Here is a 20,442-nt window from a genome sequence, read left to right on the forward strand (position 1 = left end):
GAGGAGAGAGAACAGCATGCAGGGCTGTGTGTGCAGCCAAGGAACGCCGTGAATGTGGCGACGTAGGGACGAGGACTGTTATGGTGCGTTCAAGGAAACTCGTATTTTTCCGACCGTGAAGTCGTACCAGTTCGATCTGGTACGAGTTCACCGGTCGGAAGTTACGAGTGCCCGTTATAGTGACTTTCACAGGTAAAACAGGTCGGAGAAACACGAGTGGGTTGCCTGGAACGCTACAAAGTCGTAAGTTGTGACTTGAAGCTGTAATTTACGGTTTCAAAAGCCTGCCTGGAACGCAGCATTAGCGAAAACGACCGGACCACTTACTTCTGCTTTAATTAAACGATTTTTCACAAAAAATGAAAAAAGTCAGTCATCTGAGGAACGGACAGTCCTGTAATAATCATGTTTGTAGTCAATCGGATGGTGACGTGTCAATCATTAATTCTCTGTCCCTCCCTCCTCTTCGTGCACTAATCGTACGCATGCTTCAGTCTTCAACGAGTTACGATGGAGGAAAAGACAACGATCAGTGATCCAGTAGCACACTGAAGTCTGGTAGCTCTGAGCAGGATGGTTTATTATGACGTCAGCTGTTGTAGTGACCCTTTACTTTAGGCTACAGGCAGCTAATTACATGATAAGGTCAAGAAATAGCCTAGAAATAACAGTCAATTTCATAGTAATGTCATGTTTTTCATAAATGTATTAGATTACACATGTTTTTCCTGCTTTGAATTTTTTGGGAAAGGCCAGAATGTTTCTCCACCAAGTCATTGAAATTGACTGTTATTTCTAAGCTATCTACACATTAAATTAATTGTTATTTCTTGACATTATCACATAATTAATGACCTGTATATTAAAGGGTTATAACGGTATTTTCCTTCACCTCAATGAGCCGTGAGAAAAAGCTGGAGGAAACTTATTGATGCTGCGCAGTGACACGCGACAGTATCGTAGGAATCCGCGTCACTCACATTGGGATTACAACACTGACTTGTGTATTTTCTAAATGCGAAAACCAATAGAGGACTCACGCACATCCACGAAATCTAAAAGCTGGGAGCCTGATAAAAAAACGTAGGTGGTGTTGAGCCATGTATGTATTTGGTAGAGTGACTAGAGGTGCAACATCATTCTCCTGGTCGATGGTCTTATTGTTCATTTGCCGCCGCTGTGAGATTTCTGTTTATTTCCTGTTACTTTGGTGACTTAGTTTTATCTGTTGGACCTTTCTCACACCTGATCTGATGCATTGAGACGCCTCTTATCCCCATGGCTTGTCTTATATTGTATAATATTATTAGGGCTGACCCGATTATCATATTTTGATAATCGAAGCTTCGCAGACATAAAATCGATTTTAATCGAAGCTTCGACGGCCGGTTAGGTGCGCGATCGGGGGGGGGCGCGATTGTAGCGGAAATAATGAAAGTAATGGCAAACAAACACTGCATATCTCCAAAATCAGGCAGGTTTCCAGGATGCCAAGTCGCCTATTCATTGTAATGTAACAATTGCCGATGAGAACCGGTGTCAAAAAAGAAAAAAGGAAGAAAAAAAAAACAATCGATCACGGACTTCATGATCGATTTTCCATGGCAACGAACGAAGCTTCGAAGCTTCGATTTTTTTGGGTCAGCCCTAAATATTATATTATATCACATGACCGTATATGTTTGTCATGTGATTTCTGTAGTATGGTTTTGTGAGCATGCAACTGCACATGTTTCTTTTTGTATAATAGCCTATGTGTGTATACATAAGGGTTTTTATCATTGATAGATGTGGAAATATTTATATATCTGTTATCACTGTAAGAGCCTTGTTCTCCATCCAGCACCTCCAGGAAAACTGTGAGTCAGTGACCTCCAGTGACCTCTGACTGTCTGTCTGTCTCACTGACTGGTTTCATTCATTCACTTATCACAACTGTAAACACACACACACACACTCTGTTTATTCTAATGACATCATCATCATCACCATCATCATCAAACCATTCAACTCATTTAACCCAACAGAGATCCAGTCACATGTTCGACCTCATGTCCATGTGAGTTAATTAACACTGTTAGATGATCTGGGTTTACTACATCACACACACACACACACACACACACACACACACACACACACACACAGTGGAGCAAGTACAGTAGAAATGTGTGTGTGTGTGTACCTTTGTACTTCTCCCTGACGCTCTCGTAGGCCTGGACGTACTCCTGCTCCTCAGGCAGACGCTGCCCCGGGTCGACCATGGACATGCTGACTGATCCTGGGTCAGAACTCAACTACCAGCTCAACTTTATCTCTTTAACTTTCTCTTTAACTTTCCACTTTCCTCTGTAACCCCCCCACACACCACTCACCCCCCTCACCTCCTCACCCCTCCCTCCTCCTCTCTGATAACACCCACCTGACTGTCTGTCTGACTGACTGTCTGTCTGTCCACCTGTCTGTCTCTCTCTGTCTCTGTCTCTCTGTCTGTCTGTCTGTCTGTCTTCCCTCTGAAACTGCTCAGTTCAGCAGACCACCACCACTCCTCTGCTTGAGAAATACCCACACACACACACATGCACAGAGACACACACACACTGACACATACCCACACACTCAGACACTTATCAGACCCTCCTCTTAAAGGCACAGAGGCCAACACTATATAAACAGCACTGCAAAAACTCGAAATCTTACCAAGAATATTTGTCTTATTTCTAGTCAAAATGTCATTTCCAGTCGAAACAAATCTAATTATACTTAAAATAAGACTCATCACATTAAAACGTAGCTTGTTTTTAGACACTTTTTACTTCTTTCAAGCAGATTTTCACCTGAAGTAAGTAGAAAAGTTGTAGTTTTTCTTCCTTATTACGCACAAAAGCACAAAAATCTTGCTTTCTCTGGCAGATTTTTCTACTTATTTCAAGTGAAAATTTGTTTGAAACAAATGAAAATGATCTAAAAACAAGTTCATTTTTAGGTGATGAGTCTTATTTTAAGTGGAAAGAGATTTGTTTTGACTAGAAATAAGACATTTTGACAAGAAACAAGACAAATATTCTTGGAAAGATTTGGAGTTTTTGCAGTGAAGATAGATCCCAGCTGAGGCCGATCTCATGAACACACACTCTCTCTCTCACACACACACACACACACACACACACACACACACACACACACACACACACACTCAGAGCTCCACCCCAGCTGCAGAAACACACACACACACACACACCGGTCGCCCTCCATGTAAAAACAGATGACGGAGCTGCGTGGGGTTTCTGAGTTCGAAACTGGGACAAGTGAATCCTCAACTATTCTCACACACACACACACACACTTCACATGCACAGAGACACACACGCACACAGACACACGCACACACACACAGGTCACGTCATATTCCCCAAGCTGAATGACGGCAGATTGTGCAGGTTCGATGCCAGAGCACCACACCTCTGCAGCAGCACGGGACCAGACAGGAGACAGAGGACACCAACCTCCACCTGAATGACCAGATTCCCTGAATATAAGTTATGATATTATGGGATGTATATATAGAAAAATAGATATGGATTTATACAGTGTCATCATGCAAAAGTTTATCCCCCCCTGGTCCAAATGTATGGGATCAAATATGGGCCAAAAAGGTTTTGCACTTGTACAATGATGTTGACGTGTGTAATAAAGTTTTGTGCTTGTAGAAACACTTCAGAAATTGCTGCTCTCTGATTGGATGGCAGGTTGGCACATGGGTTGATTGGCAAGTCAGTATAAGCAACGAGCTGATTGGCTATTCACCCTCAGGTGTCAAAACTGGGTCAAAATAAAATGTGTACTTGTAACTTCAGGGTCGCACTTGAAGGTGGGAAATTTGTGTGTTTAACACATGCACAAAATATTCCCACAGATAGAAATATGTTGCATACACTTACTATTTTTTACAACTTCAAAACTTTGTTACACATAAACAAAATATTTTTACAAGCACAAACATAGTATTACACATGTGAACAAGTGCAAAATCCTTTTGACCCATATTTGAAGTGAATGTGTCATGTGTAACTTTATGTTTTTTGGAGATAATTTCTTCTTCCACTTGATGAACTGTTCACATTAACAGACATTTGGACAAACTTTTACATGATGACACATATATACTGTACGTTTGTGATGTCAGAGCTGAGCCTCAGACACTGTGAGGAGAAGCTGTCGAGGTGTTTTGGATCGTCTCTTCCCTTTGGAGGATTTCCAGGACCAGGACTGGACTCTCTGCAGGGATCACATGTCCCATCTGGTCTGTGAACGCCTCAGGACTGTGAACGCCTCAGGACCCCCCAGGAGGAGAGTCTGGACTCCTCTGATGAGCCTGGAGCTTAATAAACTGTAGAAGATACACTATGTTCACTAATATTCACTATTGTCCTCAAACTTAAAGCAGAAGTAAGTGATATATTTGTGTTAATATAAGTCTTAAATAGTTATATCTTCCGACAGCAATCACTTACATAGAGTGTTTGGTCTGAAACACGGGTCTGTCAGTCACTCTGCTCTGCTCTGAGCCGAGGAGAAAACTTTTCTCGTATCCTACAAGTTTTATCCAATGAGGAGAGAGAACGGCATAAAGGGCTGTGTGTGCAGCCAAGGGACGCGCCTGAATGTGGTGACGTAGGGACGAGGACTGTTATGGTGCGTTCAGGGCAGCCCGTAACTCGTGTTTTTCTAACCTGTGAAGTCGTACCAGTTCGATCTGGTACGAGTTCATGGGTCGGAAGTTACGAGTGGCCGTTATAGTGACTTTCACAGGTAAAACAGGTCGGAAAAACACGAGTGGGTTGCCTGAAACGCTACAAAGTCGTAAGTTGTGACTTGAAGCTACCCAAAACAACCGGATCGCTTACTTCTGCTTTAATTTCATTTAAAAAATATCCAAATAAAAAATAAAGGTACAACCACACAACTCTCCTGGAGCAGAGGAGGAGGAAGTGATGTCACTCATGAGCAGTGACCCAGTGAGCTGCAGAGCCGTCACAGATTAATGGATTTAATCCGTTAATGTAATTAGGTCGTTATTAGTATGAATGAATCAGTCAGGTGTTAATACCAACTACACAACAACTACAAAAACAAAAACAAACTTTCTCTCAGTCATTAATCAAAACTATTAATGAATCTTGTTGCATCAATAAACCAGAAATCCCATTTATAGCTTTTACTATTAAATCATCTGGGAACGAGACACATAAATTAAAAATATCTACAGATGAATTTGGGTCAGTGAACGCCACGCCCTCTCCGCTACAGCAGGTATGTTCACATTGTGTGTGTGTGTGTGTGTGTGTGTGTGTGTGTTATCAGTGAGGAGTGTGTTGACTCAGCTCTCTGGAGATTGAACTGAATCTCACCAACGTGAAACTGCAGCTCAGTGAAAGTTTCAGATTCCTGAGGTTGAAGGATTTATTCGTGTCGATGTTGTAACGCTGAGATAATCGAGCTCAGGCCTGAACCCGAACGCACCACGCTGCGTTTATGGTTCTTAAAACTCCATCAGTCTGCAGCAGCAATGACTGACAGAGAGTTTAACACATCATCATCAACAACACAGCAGCTCAGCACATGAGGATGACTTTATATTCCAGGAACTCATCAAACAGCAGCACAGAAACAGAAACTGATCTGTGACCAGTTTAACAAGAGTCTGAGGAGGAAGACGACGACTCAGCATCATCACATCGTTATGATGTTTAATCATCTAAATCTCATTAAAACTCCAACATGTGAGTTCAAATGTGTCACAGCTTTGTTACGGTCCTGCAGCTACAGACCAGATCAGATCAGATCAGATCCTTCACACATAAAGGAACTGGACTTTATCATTATTCTTCATTTAAAGGAACAACGAGGAGTTTTGGAAAGCGAAGTGTTTCCTACTACATTTAGGTACCATGAGCCACGGTGAAATTCTTCGACCGGTGCAAGACGGACGACTTGCCAAGAATGTTTTCATTCATCAATAATTAAAGTCAGAGGTTCAAAGAGGTTCAGATACCGACGTAGTCCCGACCATAAACGGCGATTCGGCTGCGTTATTCTCATGACTCGCCGGGCAGCGTCCGCAAAAACCGAAAGTAAGGAAACGCTGGTCGGTTCGCCCAGCGTTTCCGCCACTACTAATAATAACAAAATAACGATACAGACAAAACGATATATTTATTTATCACATATAAGTGTGGGTAACGTAGATTCATCCACATTAATATGAGACTTTTTTATTGTCGCGGAATTTTTCGTTCTGCCGATGGAGAAACTTCTTGTTGTCCCTTTAAACTAAACTAAGCTAAGAAACTAAACGAAGTTAAACTAAACTAAGATAAACTAAACTAAGCTAAGCTAAGCTAAGCTAAGCTAAACTAAGTTAAAGTAAACTAAGTTGAACTAAGATAAACTAAGCTAAGCTGAACAAGCTAAATTAAACTAAACTAAACTAAACTAAACTAAACTAAACTAAACTAAATTAAACTAAATTAAACTAAACGAAACCCAACTCAACCAAACCGATTTCAACTAAACTAAACTAAAAAACTGAACTAAACTAAACGAAACCCAACTGAACCAAACCAATCTCAACTAAACTGAACTAAACTGAACCAAACTAAACCAAACTAAACAGCTTTCTGCTCTGACTTCGTCTCTGAGCTTCATTAAAACAACTTCTCTCTGTTTCCAGCCGGACGGAGTCTCTCTCAGATAAAGTCTCACTTTTGTCTCTGTGTTGTTGTTGGCTCCGAGTCCGACTGCGGCCCAGTGACGGCTGCCGTGCCAACGGGGGCCGCCCACACACTCACACACACTCACACACACACAAACACACTCACACACACAGACCAACATGGCCTAAACACTGAGGCCCGGCGCTGATTTATGTTCTCAGCTGAAGTAAAAAGGAAAAACAACAACAACAAGAACACGTCTCAGGCAGGACACGACCCCCCCCACACACACACACACACACACACACACACACACACACACACACACACACACACACACACCTCCCTCACTATTCACTGTGTTTTCTATCCACTCTGTGATTTGTGTTGTCAGACTCTAGCTACTCACTGACCGGTCGCAGCTGAATACTGATGAGCTGAGTTACAGTGTCAATGTCACATCATTCACCTTATTTATCTTTATCTCTTCTTTAACTTTCACATTGATTAAACCTGATTCATTCCGCCTTCATCACCACACAGAGCTTTTATATAACTCCTATAAAAAATACTTTTATAAATAATTAAAACATGGATGGAGGAGGAAACAGAACAGGACAGAATAATAAAGTTTACAGCGTATTTACAGAGCAGCAGCTAAAAGCCTCTACAGTAATAAAGAAAATGAAAGTGCAGTGATGAAAATTTTACAAAAACTCTCATAAATGTCTCAATGTAGCCTACATGCAGAAATAAGAACAGCATTTACAATTTTTTTTTTGGCATTATAATGTTTGTGTATAAGTTTTTTTACTTTTTTTTTTTGGCTTATTTGTTGAAATAATTTTACTTTTTGTTTTGTTTCACATGTCCAAAGCAAAAATTCATTCATTTATTCATTCATTCATTATATTAAAGGGAACAATGTCTAATATAACAGAAGTGTCCAAGGGCTGATTGGACACAAAATTAGAGTTAATGACTCACTGTAATTATGTTGGTAGTATCTAAACCCTGAAGGAAAAGAAGGAAGGAAGGAAGGAAGGAAGGAAGGAAGGAAGGAAGGAAGGAAGGAAGGAAGGAAGGAAGGAAGGAAGGAAGGAAGGAAGGACAAAGGGAAAGGTGGGAGGAAAGAAGGAAGGAACGGGAAAAGAAGGAAGGGAAAAGGAAGGAAAGAAAGAGGGAGAGAACAGATCAGGTCAATTGGGTCAAAAAGGAAGGAAGAAGTAATGATGAAGGGAACAAAGGACTGAAGGAAGGAAAAGGGAAGGGGAAAAGGAAGGAAGGAAAGAAAGATGGAGGGAGGGAACAGATTAGGTCAAGGAAGGAAGCAGAAGGATGGACGAAGCGAAATAAGGGAGGAAGGAAGGAAGGAAGGAAAGAAGGAAGGAAGGAAAGAAAGATGGAGGGAGGGAGGGAACAGATTAGGTCAAGGAAGGAAGCAGAAGGATGGACGAAGGGAAAGAAGGAAGGAAGGAAGGAAGGGGAAAAGGATTGTGGAAAGAAGGGAGAAAGGAAGGAAAGAGGGAAGGATGGAGGAAGGGAGGGAACAGATTGGGTCAATTTGACCCAGAAGGATGACAGGAGGGTTAAGTTAAATTAAGTTAAGTTAAGTTAAGATTCCTTTATTCGTCCCACAGTGGGGAAATTTACATTTGTGCAGCAGCAGCAGCAGCAAATAGCAACAGTATAAAAGAGAACAAAATGAAACAAGAGGAATATAAACATCATACAACAATAATTTATATTTAAAAAAAAGGAAAAAAAAAGGTTGTTTTATTTCTGCAGGACAGACTGAGCTCACCTGTGGACACCGACCTCTAGTGTCCAGTATGTGAACTGCACTGAGCTGTTCACAGTGGAAACTCTCAGGTGAAGGTGAAAGTCGAGCTCTAAACAACCTGCAGCTACAGTGAAGCCTGTGAAATATAAAATATAAAATCTATAGCAGCTCCAGGTTTTACTGTTCAGACCCAAACTGCAGCGCGTCCTGCTCCGAGAGCTGCTCTGAATTATTGATGCGGCTCCGAGGCTCAGAGCAGATCTAATCCTGCAGTATTCTTCAACTTTATGTCCCCTGAACGCAGCACGAGGTCAGTAACTAACTACAGTCTCAACTTTAATATTTAATGTCTGTCTTCCTGTACAATTTATAGCCACATTTAAAGAATATATACACTGCAAAAACTCAAAATCTTACCAAGAATATCTGTTTTATTTCTAGTCAAAACAAATCCCATTATACTTAAAATAAGACTCATCACATAAAAAGTACCTAGTTTTTAGACACTTTTTACTTCTTTCAAGCATATTTTCACTTGAAATAATCTGATAGTGGAGCAAGTTTTGCTTTCTTATTACAAGCACAAAAAACCTGCTTTCACTGGCAGATTTTTCTACTTATTTCAAGTGAAAATTAGTTTGAAACAAGTGAAAATGATCCAAAAACAAGTAGATTTTTAGGTGATGGGTCTTATTTTAAGTGGAAAGAGACTAGTTTTGACCACAAATGAGACATTTTGACAAGAAATAAGACAAATATACGTGTAAAGATTTTGAGTTTTTGCAGTGTACCGTTGTGTCTCTTTAAGAATACGTGAACCCATCTAAAACAGAGGAGGAGGAGATGATGAATAAATAAGAGTGAAGTTCTGACTCAGGAGAAGGAAGACGATGGATTTCATCCTGTCACACAGTGAGTCAAGTTAAAACTCTTCAGAGAGACCGAGGACACAGAGCGGGAGTTCGGAGCCGGGGCACTACCGGACAAAACTACTAGAAAACCTTTTACCAAGCTCAGTTTATACAAGCTGCACATTTAAGTTATTCATGACCACCAACACTGAGCAATACCTCCAACCAAACAACATTTATATATAGCCTAGTGTTTTTCTCTATTTAAATAATATTTTGTACATAGTTTTGTTTTATAGTGCAGGTCTGGAAAATAAAATGAAGAGACCACTTCAAAATGACCAGTTCCTCTGGTTTTACTATTCATAGCTATGTGTTTGAGTAAAATGAACACTTTTGTTTCATTCTATAACCTACTGACAACATTTCTCCCAAATTGGAAATAAAAAATATTGTCATTTAGTGGCAACAGGTCAAAATAACAAAAAAATTCTGGTGTTTTCAGACCTTGTATAATAATGCAAAGAAAACAAGTTCATATTCATTTTAAAACAACACAACGCTACTTTTTAAACTTAAGAAGAGTTTAGAAATCAACAATGGTGGAATAATCCCAATTTTTCATCGCAGCAGTGTTTTTTTTTCTTACTTCTTTTCATGTCCTGTACTTCAGTGCTACTGCTCCTACACGTAGGATCAATAACAAACCACAGACTCTCTGCAGTGTCCCTGAACACAACGCACCGTTATCAGGACCTTCAAAACTCACCATCCCATCAACACCAACTCAAAAAGCAGCATGTATATGTTTCAGTATGGGATGTCACAATCTCAGTCAACTATTACTGTATAAGACTAAACATAGTTTAATAATAACACACAACGGACTTTTCTTTTCTTGTCTCTCTCTCCTAGACTGTTGATAAATGAATGAAAAGGTCATGTGCAAAAGAATGAGGGACAATAAAAGTCTAATATCTAATGTCGCCTTATGGAGAAAAAGAAGAAGAAGTATTATTGTATAGCTTCTAGCCATAGCAGTGCAAGTGGTTAATTAATATTTTTAGCCCTATAGTTTCTATTAGATGACTACCAGAATCATTCTAAGCACTTTAGTGATTGTAAGCATTTTATCTCGTACTCGAGACACGGCTGCACTTTTGCATTATTGTTGTACTATTGTATTGTATTTGTATTGTTATTTTAAGAATTGAACTGTAGACTGAATGCTGCTATTTTATAACTGTGATAACATGTTTTTATTGTAATATGAATTGTATTGTACTCCAGGGAACATCTGTAAATGGGACAACAGATGGAAATTAGCCTGTGGCTCGTTTACAATTCTGTATCGCACAGTCTTGTTCATGAACTTGCACTGTCCCACCCAAATAAAACTGAACTGAATTGAATTGAATTGAATTGAATTGAAGAAAAGACATTCATTTGGCTTTGCAGCTGAATCCATGACGCTAATGTCAATAGATGCTCAGTGAATATTAGAAATGAAGCTTCTCCACATAAACAGTTTGTGGCTCCACTCATGTGTCATTAAGAGGAAGAAGAGGAAGAAGAGGCGCAGTGTGATGATGTCATTAAAAGAGGACCAGTTGGAAAACGAGGAGGAAACAGTGACGACATGTGACATTTCTGTTTCAGCTGTTTTGATCCAGATGAACAGAGAAGATTTGAACCTGCATGTCACTACCCGATTTGCAACGCTACCCGATTTGTGACAGCCACGTACGGCAACTCCACTTGGACAAACTTAGTTGAATTGACTTAGGACCACTGCCCTATGTGCGTCGCCAGAGATGGTTTATCTTTTTATTTATTTTTTTAAATACTTTATTAGTAATGTAAATTGAGGGTTGGTTGTGGTGGTTTGGATCTTAATGCTCAGAAAACAGGAACAGAGGCGACTTTTAATGTTTACTGTTGTCTTTTCGCGCCGGCCTCATCACCATGACAACCACAAACAATCACAACTACCACAACACTCACTGAATAAACGAGTCTGCCATGGCTGTCTTATGACGGACCTCCGCGGTTTTTATTTTTTATTTTATTTTTTAATCATTTTCACAGTACCGTATTTTAAATTCACAGAACTTTAAGCATGTACGCAAATCGGGCAGTGCCCAAATGAAGTTTGTCCAAGTGGAGTTGCCGTAGGCAGCTGTCCAAGATGGCGGCCGGTCTGTGCATGCGCAGACCAAGGGGGCAGTTGTCGGTCTGAGAAGTGAAGCTCACTTCCGCGTTCAAAAAACTGCAATCCCCTCGGATTCCTCTGGGGGCTGGTGTCAGAAGGGAGCATTCCCCATAGACCCCCGTGTTAAAATCGCCGACTTTACATCCTCAGTAAACATGTTAAAAGCCTGGTGTCAGAACGTTTTTTCGTCTCAATCGATAGTTTCTACCCCCGCACACACTCTGAGGGGGGTGAATTTTTTTTTAACTCTACAGTTTTACTGTTATTAGGTTAAAATTCTGGCCAATCAGGGCGCGGAAACGTTGAGTGACAGGTCCGAGCAGCTCCGTGGACAGCTGCTTCGAGGCCAGTGGGCGGGTTCTCGGCCGGCCAATCCAACATGGCGCTGTTCAGGCCGCCATATTTGAGTCACAAAAACGACTCCCCAAAACCAATGGGTGACGTCACGGACGCTACGTCCATTCTTTTTACAGTCTATGGCGCAGACCAGTTTTGTCACAAATCGGGTAGCGTTGCAAATCGGGTAGCGACACTGCATCCAAAATACTTGCATTCCGCTCAAATAACTGCGACCATGCGATGATGTCATAGCTGTGACCATGCGATGATGTCATAGCTGTGACCATGCGATGATGTCATAGCTGTGACAGGAGAAAACAGCAGCTAATTACAACAACATGTAACTCTGGTAACAACAGAGGAAGCAGCTCCAAACAGACGACATCATCACCTGTCGATCAGCTGACAGAGTCTCAGTGCTCAGAGTCAGTGAGTGTGTGTGTGTGTGTGTACAGTGTGTGTGTGTGTGTGTCTGCTGCTGCTGCAGAGACAATAACACCACTCTGTCACACACACACACACTGCTGCAGCACCCCACCCCACATAATCAATATCAGAGGGGTGGGGGTCAGTGGTCTGAAGAGACAAACTGAACTCAACGACACAGGAAGTGCTGAGCCAGCATGAGGGGGGGGGGGGGCATCATCAGTGTACAGAGAGTTAATGGAGGAGGAGGGGAGAAGGAGGAGGGGATGGGGGGTTTGTAATCTGGAGGATGATGATCACTGACTCCTCCCAGAACAATGAACCCCCCCCGGAGACGTGACTCAGCAAAATGAGACGAGAAAATCTGATGATGTCACAAAGAAAAACGAAAAACAGACGAATTACACTGTCACTGAGCAGCTGCACTTCACTACTTTATACTACACTACAGTACTTTATACTACTGTACAATACTTTATACTACACTACACTACAGTACTTTATCCTACTGTACAATACTTTATACTACACTACACTACACTACACTACAGTACAGTACAGTACACCACACATCACTACAATATGTAGTAGTATTACAGTAGGCTATACTACAGCATTGTACATACAGTACATTACAGTATACTAGTACAGTACAACAGTTGTTCTCAAAACTTTTTCTTGAAATTTTACCACTTTTTTCTAGATTTTTAAACGTTTTTTTTTTTTTAGAAGTTTTACCAATTTTTTCTAAAAAATGTCAACCTTTTTTTTAAAAATCTTACGACTTTTTTTCAAATTTTTAAAAACTTTTTTTTTTGAGAAATTTTACCACTTTTTTTCTAAAAACTGTCAAATCTTTATTTATTTATTTTTTGAAACCTTACTACTTTTTTCTACAATTGTTTTAAAACCTTTTTTTGAGGAATTTCACCAATTTTTTTCTAAAAAATGTCAATTTTTTTTTTTTTTGAAATGTTACCACTTTTTTTCTACAATTTTTTTTTTTAACTTTTTTTTGGAGAAATTTTTACCACTTTTTCCAGAAACGCCTAATTTGAACATACATTGTATAAGCAAATATTTGTGTATTTCTGGTGTTTGCCTCAAAATTTTGTCCAATTTAGGGGCCCCTGTACGGTTCACATGATGTTACACTTAACATCATTTAAACTTTATTGTTTCTACGGCATCAGGAGTTTGTTATATATAACTGATTTGTATCTGTTCTTTGTATAGAGCAGTTACGCGTATTTTTATATTTTATATTTAAAGCTAGTATAGAGTCTAAGTCTTGTACTTTGGCACCACTGGCTGCTAATTGTTTATCAGTACTGATTGTTCTGATGTGTACTCAGGTGTAAATACGACCAGTGGGATTCCTCCTCTACATCTGTGATGTATTTTCCAAACTTATTGTTCCATCACATGGAAATAAACAGAAAAACATTTTGCCAGTCAGCACCATCTCTGCAACATGACACCTCAAATAACCTGATATGACCCCTCCCTCTGCAGCCAGCGTCTGACTCAGGTACCGCCCCCTAGTGGTCTTGAGGACCTAGTGACTGCTGAAGGATGATCTGTAAATATCAATATATGTATCAATGTAACCAGAGTGTTGGGTCGTTTCACTGAGACCACTGAGCTGTGTTTAGTTTTGTGCAGATCCTGTTCTGTCTGTGAGCAAATATATAAAACTCCATGAGTCAACATGTGGACAGGTTCAGTCTCTAAAACCAGACGACATCGTCTCCTTCACAAGTGAAACTACATCTTTATGTTTCTTCTTGAATAAAACAGAAATAAATGGTTTTTCAAAACCTCTGCTGATGAACTGTTGATGAACCACAGAACTGAACCTCAGCTGCTCAGATGAAGAATAATAAACCAGACGCCTCATTAACCCGTTAAATCAGAGGAAATGTTTCACTGATGTTGAACTGACGAGCGCCTGTTGATGAAACTAAAGCTGCGTCCAGCTCAGCACCATGTTCATGTTTTACATCCTTAAATTAAACCGGTGCATCAATGTGTCCAGAGCCAGAACCACAAATCACAAACAGCAACAACCAGGCCAGCCCATAATATCCCACTGAGGACTGAGTCAGCAGCAGAACTCAAGTCCAACAGAGGAAACACACAAACCCTCACTGCAAAAACTCAAACTCTTTCCAAGAATATTTGTCTTATTTCTTGTCAAAATGTCTCATTTCTAGTCAAAACTGAAATAAGACTCATTACCTAAAAATTAACTTGTTTTGAGATAATTTTCATTTGTTTCAAACAAATTTTCACTTGAAATAAGTAGAAAAATCTGCCAATGAAAGCAAGTTTTCTGTGCTTGTAATAAGAAAGAAAAACTTGCTTACTTACTTTCTACTTATTTCAAGTGAAAATCTGCTTGAAAGAAGTAAAAAGTGTCTAAAAACAAGCTACTTTTTAATGTGATGAGTCTTATTTTAAGTAGAATGAGATTTGTTTTGACTAGAAATAAGACAAATATTCTTGGTAAGATTTTGAGTTTTTGCAGTGCTCCTCCTCCTCCTCCTCCTCCAGTGTCGTACCTGCGATGCGGATCACGGCCCGCTCCGCCGGGTCCAGCACGTCTCCGGACGCGGACTTGGACCTCTTCATGCGGTGGTGTCGGGGCAGGTTCCAGGGCAGAGTGTCTCCGAGGGAACAGGTCATGGAGCTCAGGTCACTGGAGCTCTCCTCCGACGCCGCCCGGACCAGAGGCCGCCGCTTGGTCCCCTGCTGCTCCTCCTGCATCGTCTGCACACACAGGGAAACAGGAAACAGGAACTTAGACCATCAGAAAGATTTATTAATAAGCTTAACAACTTATTATCTTGATTATTATTCTCTTTGGTCATCTTTTTTCAATGCTTTGTTCATTGGCCTTTTGACTTCACAGCATTCAAACATCAATGACATCATGAGCAAACAGTCATGGTTAAAATAAAGAATAAATCTAAACTAGAAACCACAGCAACTTGAGGTGGTTGCCATGACGATAGGGCCCCCCCCCACCCCAGGCTGAGGCAGACAGAAACGTGGAGAAAAAGAGCGATTTTCTGCCTCTGGTCTCACATTTGGACTTATTCTGACAAAACGGTAACTCCTATCAGAAAAAAACACAGACCATCATCGCTGTAAGGACTTCCTGAACGCTTTGGTGTGATTTTGGTGTTTCTACAGTAAATATTTTGCAGACACTTGCGAGTTTAAAACAGGGGTCCGTTCTGCTTCTCTCAGAAAATCTTTGTATTGGAGTCAATGAGGAGCAGAGAGAGACGTGGCCGCACTTAGAGGCTGATAATTCAAATTCTGTAAGTCTCTCAGATATTTTGAGCACACTGTGAGAGACGGAACAAGTTTGTCTACAAATGTGGAAAAAATCATGTGTGCAGAGTGTAAATTGTGGCCGGGAAATTTTTTTGGGCTCTCTCCCACTCTGACCGATGATGCCACGCACTCTGACACGAACATTCCGTGCAATACACACCCATTATAATCTCAACATGTCTCCAAATATGGTCATGGTCATTGAACAGTGATTGATCAAAAACTATAATACCTATCAAAACGTGGATTAATACACTAATACACAAGACTTTCGTCTACTGTTTAAAGTTTAAATGGAGTCTCCAGGTGAAAGTACTGTATGCCTGAGCAGTAGACGTTTGAAAAACTCCAATGATTGTTGATCCAAAAAAGCCGAGGAAAGGACAACATGCAGAGCTAATGTCCAGAGAGGTGGAACTTTAAAAAAAAAATCTATGTAATGCATATGTTTGCACTGAAGGAGAGCTAATCTCATTCTATACTTTTTTTTTCACAGTGGGGCTATTTTATTGGATAATGGACATTTTTTCTTTTTCTTTCACTACTACTTTGTTTGTCCTGCACCTGCCTACTAGTTGGATGTGCATGCACTTTCCTCCTTTGCTTCATAATGAGCATATACCACGGCCTGTCGTGACATATTGCTTAAATATGAGACACCAACAGTCAGAAGGAGAGTGGTGACTGGGATCATGACAACAGTCTGATCTGTATCTCTCCATCCTCTTGCTATCATGTTGAACAGCTCCACTTCTAAGATCATCATGGTAGATGAGTAGATGGTAGGTACAGTAGTGTAGTAGTGTAGAGGAAAATGAACAAACTCATGTTACCCCCCCTCTGATAAATGATAACAGTGAGTCGAGTGTAGAGCGGCCATGTTTGGCTGTGGAGTCTATATTTAGACCTGAGCTGCGACTGCTGCATGAAGAAAAGGTGTGTATGTGTGTGTGTATGTGGGAGGGGGGGTGTGGTGGGGGTAAGGTGCTGTGATGATGCTGATGCACCGTGCCGACGTCACCACGCCCCCCCCCCCCCCCCCCCCCCACTCCCGGCCTCCTTTTCTGCTGAGTCACCATCCGTTCTCACAGGGGCGCTGGTTGCACCGCCACAGCCGCTCTCTGATTGGCCGGCAGCAGCAGAGGTCCCGTGGGGGATGGGGGGGTGGGTTAGTGGGGGGTGATGTATCCACAGAGCTTCAGCCACAGTTCAGTCAGGTTAGAGTTCAGCTGCTGAGGCTGTTTCACCTCCTTTATTATTAAACTTTCCTCCTTTAACAGGGAGTTCATCCTGAGCTCGTCAGTCCGACACCAGAGTCAAACTACTGACCCGGTCCCTCGCTGCATCAGACCAACATCAACCATCAGACTGGAGCAGGAACACGTTTTACTTTCAGCTTTACAGCTCATTGATTCATCTAATGGATCCACGGGCATCAAGCCACCGATCAGACACACTGCTGTTTACATTCAGGTTGTTTCTAACGGCCTGACGTTCAGATTCTCTCTCCAGTTTTATTCATATTCTCAGTTAATCATCTCTATTATGATGATTATTATTGTTAGTGTTATAATAGGGCTGCACAATATACAAAAAAACATTTTGATTAACTCCCTCAGCTAAGTGGAAATCAAACCTAAAATATGAAACTTAAAGGACAATTCCAGACAAATTCAATCCGGGGCTCTGGTTTCCTATTTCGGGTCTAAAAGAGTGAATCTGCAGATTTTCTTTTCAATTGAGACTTCGTAAAACTTTGTATTCAGTTCCGTTTCCAAACATGTCACCTTCCTTTAAGTGAACAAACCCCTCGGTGAATGTTTGAAGACATCTGACATTGTCTGTGAAAACAAATAGTGGTTTTGTGGGAACAGCCTAAATGAAAAGAAACTTCTGTCTTTAAGTTGAAAGGAGAATGCTCCGAATGTTTTATTGTGCTTGTATTGAAAGCATCCTTTCCTTTTGCATCACCTGCTGGTTTGGCAACGCTACAGAGACACAGAAAATCGTGTATGTCGCTTGAAGTTGAAACATTTGAACTTTTCAAGCGACATCGCGTGACGCTGTGACGCCACATCCAATCAGCGTTGATCTCCAACCACGTCACAGACGTAGTTACGCCAGATGCATTTCAAAACATGGAGGAGAAGATTATTAGCGGTTTCCTGGAGCTCTACGACACTACGTACGTCGTACTTTCACCGCAATCGCAATAAAAAAGATAAATCCTGGAAGAAGGTCGAACTGTTAATGAAAACTGCTCATTGCTTAGTGTTGTGTAATAGATGGGAACAATAAGTTGCTAATAATAACATCCTAAGATCCGTCTGCTCCCATTCTACGCTGCTGTGTTGAAGCAGGGACAGACACAACTACAGCAGAACAGGAGACAGTAAAAAGAAAATCTAAACATTCGTTCTGTTAGAGCTGAAACATTAGAAACTAGAGCCCCAAGTTGGATTTGAGTGGAATTGTCCTTTAAGTCAAACGCTGCTGTATCACGGTGGTTGAGAGGTGAGCGGCTCCAGGAGGTCGAGCTCTGAGTGATGTTAGAACTGAGAGCTGCTGTAATGAGCTGCAGAGGGAGAGGGAGAGGTGTCATCCTCCTCCTGCAGAGCTCTGATCTCCCACAGCGACTCTGGGTCAGTGAAGGCATCTGCTGCCTTCACTGACCCACACAATTAACAGGACATAATGAACTCCTGTGCTGACACCGTCTCTCTGACTCCATCACTGATCTCTCCCGTGGCGTCCGTCCAGTCCTGTCCGGCCGTGGCGCCCTGAAAGCGTCTCCGTGGTTGCCGGGGCAACCGTGAGCAGCTCCTGGAGCTCTGAGTGCGTTTGGCAGCTGGAGGAGGTGAAGTGGCGTGAGCTCCACTGACTCCTCCCCCTCCGCCTCCGCTGGACCAACCAACGGGAGCGTCTCCTGGAATAAGGCCGACCTCGGTTGTCACGGTTACCATAATAAACAAACAAGGGACTGAACCTGTTATCGCCATAGTGACAGTAAAAGTTAGTCATGGTTCGGTTCAGGAGGAGACGGAGGTTTGGGTTGTTGTCATGGTTACAACAACCCATAACGACCAGTTAAAGGTCGTCATCATCTTCCTCCTCATACGACGTCACCGGCGTCATCACCGTGACCACTAGATGTCGCCTAGCAACAGAATGTGACATCACATCCTCTCACCTCAACAACCAATGAGGTTGACATGTTTCCTGAAACATACAACGCCACACATAATGATGGGCCTCCGTTGCCATGGTTACCGAGATAAATAAGACATGCACTGTACCGGCGTTATGATTGTCGCCATGGTTACTAAACAAATAATGGTATTGCTAATGGCAACAACCTGGTTAGTGCTCGGGATGTCGGTTTAAACAAATATAAATACTCTGTCGTCATGGTTACCACAGTGACAATAAACCCAACCTCTGGACACTCACACTCTATGACCACTAGGTGTCGCCTAGCGTAACGGAGGTCCACGGGTATTAGCCGCTAACCGTCACGAGGTACCAGCGAGGAGAAGTGACGACTTGTGGCGGTTAGCGGCACTGAAGTTAAAGGGATAAGCCAACATTTTTTTTCGTGTCTTGCCTCACTCCCGAGTCCATGACCAGCAGATAGACACCATCCTTTCGACTGTGCGTGCAGCAACAAGGGACATAGAGCCGTAGCTATCGCCCGTAATTAGCTTAGCTCAAACGCTGGAAGTGTATAGGTAGTGTTAGCCTGCCTCCTACCTGAGCCGAAATCAGCAGTCAGAAGCTGATCTCATTTTAGCTCTAAACTCTGTAAATATATCACTTTATCAACATTTCAAACATTTTTAGGCGAGAAAGTAGCCGTTTAGATCAGCAGTGTGTCGTTAATTTATCTAAATACCAGCTGTTTACAATTTTGTTGGGACGAATTCGGCGCTACTCAAGCTAGCCGTTGTGACCAACGCACTTCTGGTTACTTTCACAAAATAAAACACCCGTTGCCCTTTACATACAGAAAACCATGACATAGAATTTGTGCTTTTACTTTGAAATAGGAAGCTAACCTACCCTCGATGTAGCTAGCTTGAACCAAAATAAACCGTCTTTGCTTGAACCCTCCGTTTTGACCGATAGTCCCGTTACCGGCATTTGACCGCTCAAGATGCCTTACCGGAGAGTTTTGTCAGCTCTGAGACGAAGGTCGGCCCGCCGGTTTCCGTTTAGAGTTGCTGTAGAGTTTCTCTGATGACTTTAGGTGGAGGCAGGCTAACACTACCTATACACTTCCAGTGTTTGAGCTAAGCTAATTACGGGCGATACGGCTCTATCTCCCTTGTTACTGCACGCACAGTCGAAAGGATGGTGTCTATCTGCTGGTCATGGACTCGGGAGTGAGGCAAGACACGGGAAAAAAAATGTTGGTGTATCCCTTTAAACTTCGTCGCCCGCGGTGCGGGAGAGCGGGTTGGAGACTCACCTGAGGCGTCTCTATAACAACCACATCGTCACACTAGCAACAAAATGTAACTACAGTTCATAATAGACTGCAGCACACACACACAGAGTGAACAGCTGGTGGACAGGAAGCCTCCACCCCCCAAAACACAAGCCTGGATGGGTGGATCACTCACTCCCAGCATGCAGCGCGATGCGCCGCATCGCCACACCTGAGTCAGGTGACAGGTCTGACGCAGCTCTGACAGACAGGTGCACGTGCAGCAGGATGATGCAGACTATAGACACCTTAACCACGGACTCGGACAGGGAGTCGGTAAACCG

General features: G+C 41.9%; 1 protein-coding gene across 4 annotated transcripts in view; it reads right to left on the minus strand.

The window, feature by feature from the left end:
- Window positions 1-20,442, minus strand: part of pleca (plectin a) — a 165,450-nt gene that overhangs the window by 131,065 nt on the left and 13,943 nt on the right. For 3 of the 4 annotated variants that reach the window (XM_085790727.1, XM_085790726.1, XM_085790725.1), the window contains exon 4: window positions 14,892-15,090. In XM_085790727.1, coding sequence (XP_085646853.1) covers window positions 14,892-15,090 — 199 coding nt within the window. Of the gene's footprint in view, window positions 1-2,185; window positions 2,344-14,891; window positions 15,091-20,442 lie in introns of those variants that run through there. The other variant, XM_085790730.1, reaches the window with a different exon arrangement.

The sequence above is a fragment of the Trachurus japonicus genome, chromosome 11 (genome assembly GCF_045865225.1).
Source record: "Trachurus japonicus isolate A0001 chromosome 11, Traja_1.0".
NCBI classification, from domain to species: domain Eukaryota; kingdom Metazoa; phylum Chordata; class Actinopteri; order Carangiformes; family Carangidae; genus Trachurus; species Trachurus japonicus.